Source organism: Jaculus jaculus, chromosome 10 (assembly GCF_020740685.1).
Source record: "Jaculus jaculus isolate mJacJac1 chromosome 10, mJacJac1.mat.Y.cur, whole genome shotgun sequence".
Lineage (NCBI taxonomy): Eukaryota > Metazoa > Chordata > Mammalia > Rodentia > Dipodidae > Jaculus > Jaculus jaculus.
The window spans coordinates 59,610,444-59,623,570 of NC_059111.1; the positions used below are offsets into that span (position 1 = coordinate 59,610,444).

Here is a 13,127-nt window from a genome sequence, read left to right on the forward strand (position 1 = left end):
TTCTTCGTCACTCTAACCAGGTCTTATGTTCAGCTAATATGGAATATTATATTTAGGTTTCTATGCAATGTATCCACATATCACTTGGAACACTGATAAATGTAGTATTAATATCACAAATTAGTTTTTTCTTTTCTAAAAATTGTTTTTATTACTTTTACGTGAATGAACTCCAGACACATGTACCACTTTGTACACTTGGCTTTACATTGTTACTGAACCTGGCCCAGTAGGCTTTGCAAGCAAATGTATTTAATTGCTGAGCCATCTCTCCAGCCCCAAATCACTTTTTCTTAATTTGTAAAATATTGCACATCATCTTGTAGCCATTGCTATCTGAAGATATTATATTCTTTTGAATAATTTCTCCATTTAGATGCAGTCTGTCCTGGAAATTTTCAGTGGGAATTTTGTTCAAACATGTATTTTCAGATATTCACTGCCCATTAAATGCTTTATTATATTGATTAAATATTTAACCTATTAATAACCTCAAAATTATTCTTACTGTTGCCCTGTTAAATCTGTTACCAGGGTTTTAATTTACCTTCCTATTAAATTTTCTGCTTTTCTTTCAGATGTTGATTTTAGCGAAGTATTTTGTGATTTTTGGTTGCTCTTTGGTTAAATCTGCTCTGCCTTGCTGGCCCCCAAACTGTACACTTATCTGTCTTCCTTTGAAAATCTCTCTGTACCTTTCTTGGGATGACACAATGTAATCATATGTACATACAGGTTTCTAATACTTTTATCTGTCTTGTTTAAAGTTTGGGACTTTTCCCTGGAGTTTTGTTCCTAATTACTTTCTACCACGCATGATTTCTCAAAATTTCAAATTAGATATTAGCACACTTTTAAATTTTCTTTCCTGATTCTGATGTATCATTATTTTTTTAAAAAAAATTTATTTGAGAGAGAGAGACAGAGAGAAACAGATAGAGAGAATGGGCACACTAGGGTCTTTACCTCCTGCAAATGAACTCCAGATACATGCGCTCTCTTGTGCATCTGGCTTATCTCTCCAGCACTGATGTATTATTTTTGAATAAAAGTATTTTTCAGTCACTACCATATTTTTGGGTGGGAAGAAGGATCTATCTTGGTATTTTCATTTTTTAGCATGTAAAAAATGAGTTCCATTATGGCATTTTCCTACATATATATCATTATATTTTGTTCTTATTCATCCCCCATGCTACTTTCCGCCGTTATCCTCCCCTACTGTTACTGATGCCTTCTTCTCTTCAAATAGTGCCTTTTCTGCTTTCATGTCATGGGTGTATGATATATGTGTAGTTAAATATAGATTCTACATATTAGACAAAATATAATACTTTCTTCCTCTCTATTGCCTTCTCTTGTTCCCTTTCCCACTCCATTTAGTTTCTTTTTGCTCCCTCACATTTCCCTTTCTACTTTCATACCCTCTATGTAAATATGTGTGTGTGTGTGTGTGTGTGTGTGTGTGTGTGTGTGTGTATGTATGTGTGTGTGTGTGTATGTGTATATATATATATATATATATATATATATATATATATATATTTCATATATGAGGCAACATGTAATGTCTGTCTTTCTACATCTGACTTATGTTGCTTAATATGATGATCTCCAGTTAACCCAGTTTTTAAAAATTTTTTGTTTTTATTTATTTATTTGAGAGCAATAGACAGAAAAAGAAAGAGGCAGGGTGAGAGACATTGAGAATGGGCACACCAGGGCCTATAGCTACTGCATATGAACTCCAGATGCATGGGCTACCTTGTGCATCTGGCTTATGTGGGTCCTGGGGAGTGGAGCTTGAACTGGGGTCCTTAGGCTTCATAGGCAAGCACTTAACCACTAAGCCATTTCTCCAGGCCCTCAACCTAATTTTTTGAAAATGTCATGGTTTCATGTTAATGGCTGAATAAGTTTTTATTGTGTATATGTACCACATTTTCATTACCAATCCATCTATTTGTACATAAATAGCAAACATGAACATTTCTACCATCACTTTGTGGAAAAATTGATTTTCACTCAGTTTTCATATATAGTGAAATTTTATTATTTTGTTCCCTTTCTTACTACTAACACTTATAAAAATTATTCTAAGCTCATAGGATATACAGAAACAGGTGGTGGGCTAAATTTGACCTGGAGGTCACCATGTACCTGCTGCCTCTAGTTTAGAAGATAATATAATAAACTGGAGAATGTTCAAAGCATGTGAGTAAAAATACTGCACCTCACCAAACAGTATGTGTAGCAGATTGATGTGAAAAACAAAAGCAATCATCAGAAAGATATCATTGGAAAAATGCAGTATCAAAAATTTTACAATCTGTTTAGATTATGAGTATATTTATTCTACATGTGTTGATTTGCATAGTTTGGATTTTTAAATGAGTATTTATTATAGTTGAAAATATTCTTACATAAGAAAAAGTTACTTAATAAGTCTCAGAGATTCTATACATTGATACTATCTGTTTTGTTTACCCTCTGTTTTATTTTTAGCCAACAAGTCCCAAATTTGGAAAAGCTGACTCATATGAAAAATTGGAAAAACTTGGGGAAGGATCTTATGCCACAGTATACAAAGGGAAAAGCAAGTGAGTTCATTTTTAAAAAATGCCTCACATTTAAACTGTGTCCTCTTATTACTAAATACTATTATATGTAATTCTTATTTAATATGTAACAGATTTTTCTCCTGTTAGGGATTTTCCCCCTCCTGTTAGTTTGCTTCGTACAAGTGTAAAAGCTAATGTAATTGTTTACCCTACTTGCAAATAGTTTTGCAGACTTCTCCAGTTTTCCCTTTCTCTGTGCCCCCTTTTCCCCATCCAGCTTTGTTATCTTCATCTCTCAGTGGAATTGTAACCCTGTAATGAGAATTTATTTTTAGGTGAATTATGTGATTAATTTCTCATATTGATTTACTGCTTAGGGTAAGTATAATTATTAATAAAATCAATTATATTACCATTCTTTAATTAAATTAATCAGTTAATTAATTAATTAATTAATTTTTGAGGTAGTGTCTCATTCTAGCCCAGGCTGTCCAGGATTTCACTATGTAGTCTCAGGATGACCTTCTAAGTCATGACAATCCTCCTACTTTGCCTTCTAAATGCTGGGGCTATTGCCATTCTTGGTGTGTTTTTAGTTTCTTTTTGTATTCATGCCAGTTAATTTTAATTCTGGCCCTATTCATACCAACCAATACTTTTATGGGTCCATATTTCCGAAATGCAGGTCCAGGAGAAATCATGCCAATGACAGGTGCTAGGAGCTGGCTCCAGTTGGCTAAGGGCTACGCTTTGGGCTCTTGGCCTTCTGGCCCGCTTAGGTGTATTGAGTGGTATGTGGTACAAGGCTCCACACAGTTATGGCAGGAACTCTTACCAAGGTCTGGTGTGGGATCAAGGGCACAGAGGTCCCTGTTTGCACTACACCCATGAAAGCTTGGGAAATTTAGCAACTGTTTCTATGACAAAGCACTTTAAAGAACATTTAGCATGTGTCAAGCTAATTGGCTTTCAGGAAGACCAATCCTCTGGGAGCATTATGGCCAAGGACATTCTTTAATTCAAGTACCTGGTACCTTTTTCCTCAATGAAGCCATGTCAACTCCCAGATACTACTGGATCAGCCCCTCTGTGTCACCCCAACCTAGGACATGCCATCCTTTTCATCTGAGCTTTTGCGTCATCTTTCAGAAGCCACTTAGCTTAAAACATTACAGCTTTTTCCTTTTTTTCTTCCTACCTGTGTGCTTTGAATCCTACTGCATGTAGTTCCCTACAGAGAAGCCACTTGTTCCCTATTCTTTATTCTTCCTCCTCCTCCATTGCTGTCCTGGGGTCAGGGCACACAATGGATTCTTAAAAGACTCCTCCCAGTATATTTTTGAGGAATCTTCTGTTTCTGAAATCACTCAGGAGACAGGAGCCTGGGTTACCTTAATGACATCACTAAATGATACTAAAAATAATTTTTTAAACCATCCCTGCTGAAACCTATTTTAAAATCTTTATAGAAGATAGGACTACTAATCCAAGTAATTAAATTAAATAAAAAAGATACAGAATTCTCTGAATGATAACATGTAATTGAAAATTTTGACTATGTGCTAGAATGCATAATTGGGTGTTGGGTATACATGTAAGCATTTTTCACAATTTTAAAAAAATATTCATTATTTATTTATTTATTTGAGCATGCCAGAGAGAGAAAGAGGCAAGATAAAGAGTGAGAGAGAGAATGGGTGCGCCACGGCTTCCAGCCACTGCAAATGAACTCTAGATTTGTGCGCCCCCTTGTGCATCTGGCTAACGTGGGTCCTGGGGAATCGAGCCTTGAACTGGGGTCCTTAGGCTTCACAGGCAAGCGCTTAACCGCTAAGCCACCTCTCCAGCCCATTTTTCACAATTTTTAAGTAAAGAAAATGAGCTAGTCCCTATAAAATAATATAGGCAAAGAAATGCAGAAATGTTATAAGCTAACAGTAGTAGTGGTGATTTTTTTTTAATTATTTGAGAGAGAAAGAGGAGAGAAAGGAAGAGAAAGGGAGAGAGAGAGAGGAAGGATGGGCCTGCCAGGGCTTCTAGGCACTGCAAACAAACTCCAGATACATGTGCCACCTTGTGTATCTGGCTTTATGTGGGTACTGGGGAATCAAATCTGGGTCCTTGTGCTTTGCAGGCAAGTGCCTTAACTGTTGAGCCCAGAAGTGGTACTTTTGAAAGCTGACAACAAAAGTGATAAAAGAAAGTTTGTCCTTCCAACACATAGGAGTAAGACAGAATGATTAAGAGCTCAAGGCCATTCTCAGGTATACAGTGATTGGAGGCCACCTTGTACTACCTGAGACTTTGTATTAAAGTTCACTTTTTATTTGAATAAAATATCAGCAAGATAGGTAATGGAAAACAACAGATCTAGAGATCTACAGAGCTAATGACTTAAGTAGCTTGAGAACATAGAAGATAAAAGTAATGATCTAAATGGTTAAGCTAATTTTGTTGTAAGTTGGCTCCCCATATTTTAAATTATTTCCTAAAGAAAAGTGGCTGCATCGTTGTATAAAATTTCTTGTATACTTAATGTCAATAATGTGATGCTTTCTAGCTATTATTAAGCATTACTTAGTATAAAGCACAGTACACACTTTTGTCTCATTTACCTTTCTATTGCTATTGTTATCATCTTTGAACAGTCAGAAGTCTTGGTGCATGGACAGGTTTAGCAAATTGCAGTGTTCATACGGGTGGCTGGTGGCAATACTTATTGCTACTCTAGCTGTAAGCCATTTTCCCCCAAATCATCACACCCCAACTGCTTATATATAGTATAAAGCCCTGGAAAGATTTGGTTCTTATTGGATATGGTTCTTGCATATGTTCTGACTTGTTTTAATTGTGACTCAAATAGAAGCAAACATATTACCTCATCATAAGGAAACAAACCAAGCACTTGGAACTGCCTGTCTAAAGAAGATGTGCCCAGCTGATGTGCACATACAAGTCAATAGCTCTATTAAATGCTTAACTTGAAGAATGTTGAAATCCTAGAGATAGCTGAAAAAATTTCCATTTGTTATTCTGGAATACAAGGAAGACATTAAAAGTACCTTTATAATCTTTGAGAAGGGTAGTTCTGGACAGCTGATAGTTTTCACTCCAGTAGTTTTAAATTTATTTTGCCAGGATTTCTCCAGTAGTTTCAAGCCTGCTGGTCATATGTAGAATCTAATTTCCTCCAGCTGAAGATGAAAGCAACTGCCCACTCACCTGACTTAAGATATGACAGGCTACCTGGGGTTTCCTGCTTTCAAGTAGCAAGGTCAGGAAAAGAACAACATTTTTGCAAGTGGCCTAAGCCGGGATGTAGAATTGGGCTTTTTGGTGTGTCTCAGAATGCTGTGTAATTTAAACAGCTAGCTAAATGTTGGAACCCTGTTCTGGTCTGACTGCTCTCATCAAAGTTAGCATCCCTGCCTTCAGTTTTAAAGTTTTCTTTAGCACCCTCTCCAAACACTCGAATTCCAGAAAAGCTGGTTTCTGGGTAAGATTCCTTGATTTTCCATTTGTAAGCATTTTGCATATATAGGCATTGTATTGATGTATAGGTGGCAACTTCAGAATTTATTGTCAGCCTCATTAAGTTAGTTTGCTAGAGCTGCCATAAGAAAGAAACAAAAATTTGGTGGCTAAGACGTCAGAAATTGGTCTTAGTTTTGGAGGCTGGGAGTGCCTCATAGGTGGTGGTTGGATCCTCCTGAGAACTTCTTGCTGCTGGTGGTCTTTGAATCCTCTCAGTTGTGGGTGCATCACTATGAAGGAGCTCTGCCTTCATCTTCACATGCTGGTGGTCTTTTGAGCCCCGCGGTTGTGGGTGCATCAATTTCAAGGGGCCCTGCCATCAGCTTCTCATCTGGTAGGTACTGAAGGTCTTTGTGGCACATAATTTTTGTGGTCCTCTGCCTTCACTGCACATGTTGTTCTCTGTGAGTGTGTCCATCTCTGCTCAGATTTCCCCTTTTGATTCATACCCAAATCATATGTGATTAAAGATTCCCATTGACTTCACTTTGATCCCGATGTTACTATAATGACCCTGTCACATTTAAGGTGGTAAGGTTAGAATGCAAACATAACTTTTTTTGAAGGACACAATTCAACCCATTACAGTTACCAGTTTCAAACCACAACAATTTGGTATTGAATTAATGGCATTGTAGTCATGGATAATTTTTCTTTTTCTAACTATGTTATATGTCAGCTGTCCTTTATCTTTTGATTCTCCAAACTGTAAACAAACCTATTACTCTCATCAGGTGGGTGACATAAATCCTGATTTTGATGTTATTGCAATTAGCCGTGGTTTTAGAAACTCAAGGAGTCATAGAAGGTGTTTTTGTGCACACATTTGTGTGTGAGTTGTTATTTTTGAGCTTTCCTGGTCTCTTATTCCTATAAGAACATATCTATTGAGCAATAATTCACGAAGATTTCTATATAGGTAGCCTGCTTGATAATGAGCTTGTCTTCTAAAGACTGGTTGGTTGACTGTAGCCACATCAACACACAACACTCACAAAGGCACTCTGTTTTTCTGAGAGGAAGAGCAGTGTGCTCTTTGTGTCACCTTTGAAGTTGGACAGTTTGGACTCCATCTGTCTCAGTCATAACACAAATAATTGTGATCACTGGTCATTTTCTTGGTTTATCTTCATTTTCTTGGTGGTAAGCATGCCAAACCTCACTCCTGGAGGAGCTGCTAAGCAGCTCCAGAGGAGCCAGCCCACATTGGTTTGTGCCCACAGTAAACTGTTATCTCAGAGGTCAGTAAGAACAATGGAGAAATTTGCTTACTTTATGTAACATGAGATTTATGTGATTGAAGGTGCCAATCTTCTCTTAGCATTTCATTCTACCAATTTGTGCTGAATAATTGAGCTTGAATTGAATGACCTCATAAATTGAGAGGCTAGCCAAACCCAGACTGAAATATTACTAAATACATTTCAAAGAGCACCTCAAAGCCCCAAGAGAAACAAGGGGAAGAAATACTGTTAATTAAAACAAGCAGCAGCAAGAAGAAAGGCAGCAGCAGTTAACCACCTTTCCAGAACATGTGAGATTCAAGATGAGACTCTTAGTGCTTGCCCTAAGGTCAACTCCATTGCAACAGTATAAGGTGGAGTTTGAAGAATTGTAATAGTCAGAACTCCCCAGATGGAAAACACTGGATACTGGGTTCATTGAGGTTTCAATCTTAAATATTTTACCTGGACAGTCATGATGACTTCCAGTGTGCTCAGAGGTCATCTGCCCTCAGATAGAAGCTTGGTGCAGAAGAGAGGGAAATCTGATCATGTTTTATAAATTGCTATAAAGATACTCTTGGCTCCTGAGGCCCACTCTGTTTCTCATTTGGCCTGCTCTTATTTCTTTTAGACTTGAGTCTGTAGTTCTAAGTTAATGATTGCAGCTTCAAAAGTGAAGCCTCTAAACACACTGTTAGTCACAGGATATGGAAATGGCACTATACTATGCTACAATCAGCATTAGTTTTGTAATTTAATGCACAGCATATGACATCACAATGTACAACATGGTAAACTGGGTTTTTGTAAAAAGTATCTAATATAATAAATAGGTTTGTTGTATGAGATTTCCTATTTTATGTTCCTCGTGTTTAGCTGAAACTTGAAGAATAGGGCTCTTTTCCTTACTTACTCCAATGAGGATAGGAACCCAATCACCCATATCTGTTAGTTTTATTTTAAAAGAACTCTAAAGCTTACCCAAATGGCAGATTCTGGGCCTGACTTCCTTCGGTGAAAGCATGCACATGTCTGAGGTTGGTTCACTGGTACAGCTGCTTTCATTTAGCTTACAGTAAGTAAAACAAACAGTGCCTAACCACTTTTGACAAAAGTGACAGTAAGGTTATTGTTTTAGCAAGAAGCATGATTTTAATTATTAGATTAGCATGTACTGTTTGTTAATGTTTAAGTTTAATGGCTTCTGATAGATGTTTTAGTTACGAGTTCTTTGATCATTTCATTACGAGGTTCTCAAAACAATAATTGGTAATATTTGCTGATGAGATTGATTATTAGTGTATTCAGCAACTCTTTTTAAAAGAGTAAATATAGTAGTTTTCAATTATTGAAATGATCATGACCCATAATGTCAGGGATCCTATTTGGGTGAGTTTGAGAACTAGAGAAAGGATATAGTGATGTGATTGATGTTAGGTTAAAGCACAGCACTTTCCCCAGTTGTTTCATTATTATCATCATCCTTTAGTTTGAGTCAAGATGCTAAGATGCTACTCCTTTCTAGTCTAAACCAGCATTTACCAACTGGGGACGGTTTTGCTCAACAGGATACATTTGATAATGTCTGGCAACATTTTAGTTTTCATAGTGGTGGTTGAAGTATCACAGATACTGGGGGATCAGAAGGGACTCCTGTAAATTCATAGGGACGTCTTCTGCCACAAAACATTCATTGTCCCACTATGTCACTCATGTTGAGATTGAGAAACTCTGGTCTAAATGAGGAATGTATGAAGGCAATGTCTGTTTAAAAGAGCTCATTCCTTCTCAGTTACTCACTGAGTGCTTAATGTGTTCTATGCTCTCTGCCAAGCAATGGAGAAGTAGTGTTGAATAAAATTGACAGAGGCCTCTTTTCATGGAGCCTGTCAACCAGTGATGGAAGCAGAGATTAACCAAATCAATAGACACATTTGTTTTTGCAAGTACTGTGAAGGAAGAGAGCTATGAGTGGTGGGCTATGTATATTTATACACATGGAGGCATAGGCACACTTTAGATGGGTGGACAATAGGAACTTTGTTGAGAAAGGCATATGTAAGCTTAGATCCAAAGGGGGAATTCTTAAGAGCAGGGACAGAGGCGGTTTAGGGCAGGTCTTGAAGTGGGAAAGAGCTAGGTTAGATAGAGCTTGGTATGTTCTCTGCACTCAGACAGAGGAATGTGGTTGGTGACATGATATACCACAGGGCAGTTTGGAATGCTTGAGCTTTGAGAAGCTGATAAGATGTTGGGGAATATCCTAGGATTGCTGACTATATCCTGCTACAAAATGAATCCTTATAGAGTAGACTTAAAACCAGTTTGATTTATTTTGCTCATGATACTGCAATTGGGAAAGGACTAGGTAAGAAAAGTTTGTTTCTGTTCCATATAATGTTGCTTTGTACTGCTTGACTGAGGTATGAGAGGCCCACTACCAAAATACTTCAATGATGTGTCTAGAAGTTAGTGTTAGTTCTTCCATTTACATGGTTTAGACTTCCTGATAGTATGGTTCTCTGAGTGAACATCCTAAGACATAGGAAAGAAGACTTCTGAGTTGGCACTATTATGTTTGCAAATCTTGTCCTTACAAAGAAAATATATATGCAAAGTAGAATTTAGTGACTTTTCTTTGGTCTCTTAAATAATTAAAATCATTAGACAAGCCTCTATCCTAATTTTTAGGAGACAGGTTGTCATATTGGACATGGCCAGCATTTGCTTACCTGTAGCACAACCTCTATAGGATTAAGCTGGTAGATACTTATATAGTAATATTGATGAATTCCTGGAGGCTAAATATATGTAAGCACGAGACTGCAAACTTCTGCAAGCCACAGTGTAAGAGAGGCTCTTGGGCTTTATCTCCTGTGAAGATACCCTTGTGGCTAATGCAGGGGGAGCACAAGGGTAAACATGGGTCCAAAAAGTGTCCTCTACTACAAAGACCATATCTCCAGGAAGCAGCTTCTCTGGAGCCTTGTCCCAGGTGAAGGGCAGGGATTTCCTCCATTCCAACTCTATGAATTCTTTCTGTCTTACTTAAGTGGGCAGAACCATAATCAGTAGGACTTTCAGAAATATATGAGGAATATTGTATCTAGGAAAGGAAATAGGTGCTAGGAGGAAAAGATGCCATACCATAGGAGGAATGCCTGTGAAGATAGCTTGCTAGGATATAGTCCCTATAAAACAATTGGTTTTGCTCAGGAGGCAGGAGATGCTCATATTTGCCCATACTCACCATCACCACAACAAAGGGCCTCTAATACTGTAGCATTGGGTTACAGCGGAAAGAGCTTAAAAACACAGACTTCTTCTGAGATGAGGACACAAGAGAAGGAACACTAGAGTCAATGTGAAGCCTCTGGCACACAGTAGAAGCAGTCCAACCAACTCTTGCTAGATTAGTATAAGACTTAACATGATTAGTTTCTAACAAACATACAAAAGGCAAGGAAAAATGATACAATCTGAAGGCATAATAATCACCAGAACCATTCTCATACTTAACATATAAGTTGATCTATCAGTATGTTAAGGGCTCTAATGAAAAAAAAAAAAAAAAGAGATAACATTCAAGAACAGACCTGAAATATAAACAGAAAGAGAAAATCAAAGGAAACTGTTAGAAATAAAAATTCTGTAACAGAAATGAAAAATGTTTGATGTGTCCAGTATAAGGCTCAGCACTCCAGATGAAAGAATCAGTGAAGGTAGTCCAATAAAAACCTCTCAAATGAAGGCTTAGCAGCTAATGCACTTGCCTGCAAAGCCGAAGGACCCAATTTCAATACCCCAGAACCCATGTAAGCCATATGCAAGTGGTGACCCATGCATCTGGAGTTCATTAGCAGTGGCTAGCAGTCCTAGCACACCTATTCTCTCTCATTCTTTCTCTCCCTCTCTCAAACAAATAAAAAAAATAAATAAAATAATAACCATATAAAAATTTTCTCACATCAGGCTTGAGAGATGGCTTAGCTGTTAAGCGCTTGCCTGTGAAGCCTAAGGACTGTGGTTCGAGGCTCAATTCCCCAGGGCCCACGTTAGCCAGATGCACAAGGGGGCGCAAGCGTCTGGAGTTCGTTTGCAGTGGCTGGAAGCCCTGGCGTGCCCATTCTCCCTCCCTCCCTCAACCTCTCTCTCCCCCTCTTTCTCTGCCTGTCACTCTCAAATAAATAATAAACAAAAATTAAAAAAAATTCTCACATGAAACTGGAAAGAAGAAAGGAGGGATGGGAACATTCAAGAACTATAAAAATATTCATGCCTAATCATAATTTTAGAAGATTGGAGCAGAAGTATTTCAAATAGTAATAGCAGAAAAATTTTCAAACTCAGTAACAAATATATGCAACAAATATATCCAACAGAAACTGAGGGAATATGCCACTGGAAGACCTATTATGCATGGACTGTTAGAGTAAAGCTGTGCATGCAGAAGGAAAATGACAAGAATCACAAACTTAGACCCATGTAAAAGAAAAGAAGGGAACCAGAGAGGAATACATGGAGGTGTAATATTTTACTTTTCTTCTTCATTGATCTAAATATGAACTGCTTATTTGAAAAACAGTTAGAGTGGCATTAGTCTTACTAGTAGGCTGGAGGTTGCAGTTGTAAACATGCTGTTACAATGTACCTACACAACAAGCACATAATATAATACAGTTACTTGAAAGTGTTCTTAGATTAGTTAAAAGCCACATATAAATTTTAGCGCAACTGTTACCAAAATTTAAGAAAGCATAATTGATTCACTAAGAAGGTATCAAATAGGATTACATAAAATTCTTCTCAATTAAAATAGGAGGAGGCAAAAAATGAGGAAGGAAAAAGAAACTCAGCAGATCTGAGTGCTTGCTGCTCATCACAAGGACTTGAGTTTGATTTCCAATACCCATGGGAACAGCTTGGCATGGCCACAAATGTCTATGACCCCAGTCCTAAGGGGGCTCATTGCTCATCCAATCTGACAAAAAACTCAACAGCTTTAGGTCCAATGAGAGACTCTGACTCATGGAAATAAGACAAAAGAGTGTAGAGGAAGATACTTGACATTCTGCTCTGGCATTTGCACTGTGCCCACAGGCACATGCATCTGCACACACATGCATACACTGCATGTGCACCAAGCACACACACACACACACACACACACACACACACACACGACTTAAAATATAGCCCTTCTCAATGTACTAATTACAAGACTGAGGCTGGATAAAAAATACATGACTCAACTGTTATCTAAAATAAACCCTTTCATGGGCCTGGCGAGATGGCTTAGCAGTTAAGGCACTTGCCTGCAAAATCAAAGGATCAAAGTTCAATTCCCCAGAACCCACATAAGCCAGATGCACAAGAGGGCACACACATCTGGAGTTTGTTTGCAGTGGCTGGAGGCCCTGATGCACCCCACCTCCCTTCCTCCCTCCCTCCCTCATCTATCTGCCTCTTTCTCTCTCTAAAATAAATAAATAAAAATAAAAATATTTAAAATAAATCCTTTCAGTACTCTGATATAAAGGGAAAGACAGAGAAAAATATACCATGTTAACAAAATAACATACAGCTTAAAGTAGCGTTATTAATGTCAGACTAAGTGGACAGCTATGCTCAAAAAGATCTTCATGGATAAAGAAGGCATTACATAATAGGCTCAATTCTCTAGGAAGATATATCAGTCTTCAATGTGAATGCACTAAAAGTATCCAAATTTCAGTAGAAATTGAATTTAAGGAAGATATGAACAAGTCCTTTTGTATAGCTAGAGATTCAGTGCTTCTCTGTTAGT

At 37.7% G+C, this 13,127-nt stretch overlaps 1 protein-coding gene across 2 annotated transcripts in view; it reads left to right on the top strand.

Annotated features, from left to right (window-relative positions):
• The window catches only part of Cdk14 (cyclin dependent kinase 14), a 707,419-nt gene that overhangs the window by 194,339 nt on the left and 499,953 nt on the right, over window positions 1-13,127 (top strand). For both annotated transcript variants that reach the window (XM_045161059.1, XM_045161060.1), the window contains one exon: window positions 2,506-2,600. In XM_045161059.1, coding sequence (XP_045016994.1) covers window positions 2,506-2,600 — 95 coding nt within the window. The remainder of the gene's footprint in view (window positions 1-2,505; window positions 2,601-13,127) is intronic.